This window comes from Agrilus planipennis, unplaced genomic scaffold (genome assembly GCF_000699045.2).
Source record: "Agrilus planipennis isolate EAB-ADULT unplaced genomic scaffold, Apla_2.0 scaffold35, whole genome shotgun sequence".
Classification (NCBI taxonomy): Eukaryota; Metazoa; Arthropoda; class Insecta; order Coleoptera; family Buprestidae; genus Agrilus; species Agrilus planipennis.
Window position 1 is genome coordinate 260,917 of NW_020438957.1, and position 4,818 is coordinate 265,734.

The 4,818-nt window shown below is 31.5% G+C and overlaps 1 protein-coding gene across 3 annotated transcripts in view; it reads right to left on the bottom strand.

Annotated features, from left to right (window-relative positions):
* The window catches only part of LOC108744843, a 75,000-nt gene that overhangs the window by 6,120 nt on the left and 64,062 nt on the right, over positions 1 to 4,818 (bottom strand). For 2 of the 3 annotated variants that reach the window (XM_025975055.1, XM_025975057.1), the window contains exon 6: positions 2,447 to 2,677. In XM_025975055.1, coding sequence (XP_025830840.1) covers positions 2,462 to 2,677 — 216 coding nt within the window. In that variant the 3' untranslated portion in view covers positions 2,447 to 2,461. Of the gene's footprint in view, positions 1 to 2,446; positions 2,678 to 4,818 lie in introns of those variants that run through there. The other variant, XM_018480793.1, reaches the window with a different exon arrangement.

Consider the following 4,818-nt stretch of genomic DNA (forward strand, 5'->3'; position numbering starts at 1 on the left):
TACCCGAGTCGAAAAATTGGGACTCATTTTATCCTCAAATGAACTATTTAGACTCATTTTTTCCTCATTTAGACGTTTTTAATCTCAGATACCTCAATAAGTTTTCATAAGACTCATCACATTGGATTCTAAAAAGTCTCATTTTATTCTCAATGTCTGCAATCCTATGGCAATAGTCCTCAATTTAACCTCAACAAGAAAAGAATGAGACTTTTTGAAGACAAAATGAGGTTTCCTAAATAATCTTTACTCCTCAAAAGTCTCATTTTGTCCTGATACGGGAAAACCGCGGATAAAATGAGACTTTTGAGTCTTGTAGTTTGAAATATCCCTAAAAATTCTATTGAGATCAAATGAGGACAAAATGAGTCCCAATTTTTTGACTCGGGTAGTTTTTTGTCTGTATGTCAAGAATCTCTGATAGGGTTAATACTGTCGTAAAGAACAATTTGGGGAAGATTATGGAAGGTTAACGTCGACATCTCTAGATTATAAAGGTCTACCAGCATTGAAGCTTTTGTATTTCAAAAATACCCTTTGTGCAGACAATATAAACAACGGACAAGAAATCAAATACATAATGTGATTTTTGTCATAACATTCGGGAAGTAATTTACCAAAGTCCATACACATAATTTGTAAGTTGTTTATGCAATGTGTTTATACACATAATTGCACACCAATTTTGTGTTTTAAAAGTGGTCGTAGCTTTTAATTGACGTCATTAATTAATTATTTTCGAAAGTACCTTTCGTATACAATATCTATTAGTTAACGATGTCAATACAATGGAACAACCACATTGAGAACATCTCCTTTTTTTGTTGTAGAAACGTTCGAATATATAAAATAAGCTTACAATTAGTGTCCGACTTTTTATGAAATAGTTTGGTGTAATGGTTAGGTATTCGAATTTTATTTTCATAATTAGGTACTAATATTTTGGTAATTTCTACCTATATGAAGTAAATAAAATAAACCATTAATCACTGCCTAATAAAATAAAAATCACAAGATAGATGTGATATAATCCAAAGAATTAAATACTAATTAAGGTGAAATATTAAGGAGCATAATTTGTAATCATTTTACGATCCGATTCCAGGTGATATTCGTTTATATTTTTGGTCGTTGCAGTGAAATTAAAAGTCCAAGTACTTACTAAAGATGTGTTACAAGGCTGATTACGTTCAGTTTTTCATTAACGTTATTGAGTACTTTAAACACATTATGATATGACTAAACCACAACATTATTGTACGATTTAATCGACTTTTACATTACCTGCAGTGCAAAATTCATAGAAAGGGTGTTTCTGAGAAGTTTTTTAGGGAGACATTTTTCGATTTTGTTGGCTGGTTTTCCCATTAGGGGGCATCAAACCTGACTAATATTGATTTGGAAAATCTTAGACTTATTTTAATGATTTAGAAGCCGATTCCTGTAGATTGTAAAATGTTTTATAAGAGCATGGAAGACTTTTCTTGAATGAAATAGTCTTTTTGAGAAATATGATATTTAAAGAAGCAATCATTAAAAACTTCTTTCATGCTTGTCATTCAATTTCCATTAAAAAATGCGATTTAATTGCCACTGATAATAATTAATGGTAATAAATGGAGAATTGCCAATGGGATTCCCATTTCCGAACTCAATGGGATTTCCATTGGTGAACGCAATGGAAATTCCATTGCGTTGATTAATGGAATCATTCAAAATGGAAACAATTGATTTTCTATTTATCTATCTATTTATTTATGAATGGTTTTATACAGAATTTATAAATTTTGCATTTGTTTCCATTAAAAATCAATGGAAATTTTTCCCATGTAAATACTAATGGAATTATTGTAAATGGAAACAATTATTTTTCCATTTATGCCAAATGGTTTTGAATGGAATTTACNTATTACTTTCATTTATTAATATTCTTACTTATTTATAAATAAATAAATACGTGGTAATAAGCAACGTGTTCAATTGCGAACTTTATAGGCAATTACTTGATAGCAGGTGGTTTACAAATGCTTACAAGCATTTAGAGTCATTATTGTCCGTGATAATAATGAAAGCAATTAAGTTTATTAATTAGGCGTACCTACACATTCATATAATTACGACAAAAAAATCTTATTTTCTGTCTTTTCAATCAGAGTCAAGCTGTTGGGAAATATTTATTGTTTCATAACATGTACGTATGCAGACAACTGAATAACGGATTTATAAAAAAAAAGGCTTACTGTAACGCACCAACATAATATCAATTCAGTTATTGCGTAAGTGGTATGTACTTTACTCAATATCGTTAAAATTTTGTCGGTTACTTTCTGTTATGTTGGTGGAAATCTGTTATCAAGGTCACGAAACAAGTCCGCATAAAGTGTAAGTATACTCGAATTGAAAGGAAATTTGAGAGCTTTTAATGGTTCAAAAAGAACCAAACCTGTATTTTTTGTGTCGATTAACAGCTGCGCGTATAAACGTAATAATAAGAAAGTGCACTTACCAAAATGAGGTCTTGAATGAGGTTGGCAATACCCCTGTTGGCAACGACTAAAAGTCGCGTAATAGGTCCGGGGATTCCTTCGGTGTGCTCCGCTCGTGGTGACACGTCAATTTCGGCAACACCACCTGCTCCTGCATCTGAATGGTCTTGAGCACCCGAACCGGTAATTAACTGCAAATTGATTTCATTTAAGTAGTAATAAAAAAAAACCTTCTATTTGTTTGTACTTGCGACTGTTTAAATACAATCTTAGTTTCTAGGAGCTATATATATGTACATGCATTACTGGCAGAAGTTAAATTAATTGAGCACATTATCATTTATTTATATAGATACGTGTGTTTATACGTAATGCAATTATCTTACGTAATTTTAAATGAAGACGAACGCGCATATGCATCCCATTTCGATAAATGTATGACAAATTGGTTGCATAATAAAAAATTTTATCGGTATAGATATATTATATGTATAAATATACATTACACTTACTATAAAGAAAGAAGCATCGCAGAGTTCGTAAAGAAAAAGATCACTACAAAGAGGCAAAAATGAACTAGACTACATAGGACAAGTATTATTAATAAATTTTCGTTAATTTTAAGTAGGTATGTAACTAACATATAGAATTATCATTAAATACTTTCAGAGGCATTACTACCGTCGATTTTTGAATATTTTTATAATAAAACATTTTTTTTGTCGATACCGTCCCGAAAGTTATACAATCTAAGTCTCATATTAAGACTTCCTGTCTAAAACTAATACTAAAAATACCCTATTGTAAGATAATAACCATGACCACCACCGTTTTAGTTTTCTTCATAACTAAACAACAGGATGAATATATCAAATATTAGTGTAAAAATTCATTTTCAAGTTATAAGAACTATAAATTACCTCAAGTTAATGAAGAAAAATTTATAGTTGGTATAACTGGAAAATGAATTTTCACATTAATATTTGATATATTAATCATTATTGAATTTCAAAGTGTTTCATACAGTATTAATACAATTACATTAGTTCGACAGATCTGTATCCAAATAAGTACGGTTTGTTGTTGTCAACTCTCGCAGCTTAGTGGACAGAGCACTGTTGCGTAAAGCCAAAGATCCCGGGTTCGATTCCTAGCCAGGATGGGACAACAGCAAGAAATTTTCCCTCATTAACATGAGGTAGTTTATAGTGGTTAAAAATTAAAGATGAATTTTCACAATAATATTTGATATATTAACCACTATTGAATGTCAAAGTGTTTCATATAGGAGTCAAATCTAGGCTTACGAACGGTTAACTTAGAAATTCGAAGAAGATTGTTAAAAGTGAATATCTGGTGCACGGCGCTGTATTGTTGCGAAACGTGTGCACGGTGGAAGAGGCGGAAAAAAATGTTAGAAGCGTGCGAAATGTGGTGTTACAGACGAATGACGAGGATAATCGTGGATAGAAATGGTTAGAAATAAAGGAGGTATCATAGTGAATAGGAGAACAGAGGGCGCTACTGTCAATAAAAAATATAATCGCAACTTAGATTTGATGGACTCGAAAAACTACTAAACTCGTCGCGTATCTATTAAACTTTTTAATTTTATGAAAGTCATTAAACATTTGGAATATAACCGCCCCTGACTAAACAAATGATTAGTAGACGTGGCTCATTTTTACCTTAAATTTTAAGGTTTTATTGTAATGTACTAAAAAAAAGTACTTAATATATAGTATTGTATACTTAATTTGATATATGGTATACCTTTATTAGGAAATATAGAAGATAGTGTGGAGATAGATGAGTTAGGTTATTGAATAATGCGAGAAGAGTTCGATGTAGCATTAAAAAACTTAAAGAATAATAAGCCGTCAGGTGTAGATGGGATACAGGGTGGAAATTCTACAACATGCAGGACAAGAGGTTAGAGATCCTATCTTTAAGCTAGTTAGTCTCATTTACGAGACGGGGAAATTTCCAGAGTATTATAAAAGGAAGCTGGTACTAACCATACCCAAAAACAGAGGCGTGGATAGGTGAGAGACATTTAGAACAATTAACTTAATTTCCTATCCGTCAAAAATTTTAAGTAGAATTGTACAGAGGAGGATGGAAAAAAGGGCGGAAGAACTATGAGGAGAAGATCAATTTGGGTTTAGAAGAAATAGAGGAACGCGGGAGGCCATTCTAGCTTTACGGGTAACAATAGAGAAAACGATAGAAAAAAGAAAAAGTGCGTACATAGGATTTGTAGATTTAGAAAAAGCTTTTGACAATGTTAAATGGGACAAGATGTTAAATATACTTAAAAATGTAGGGATGA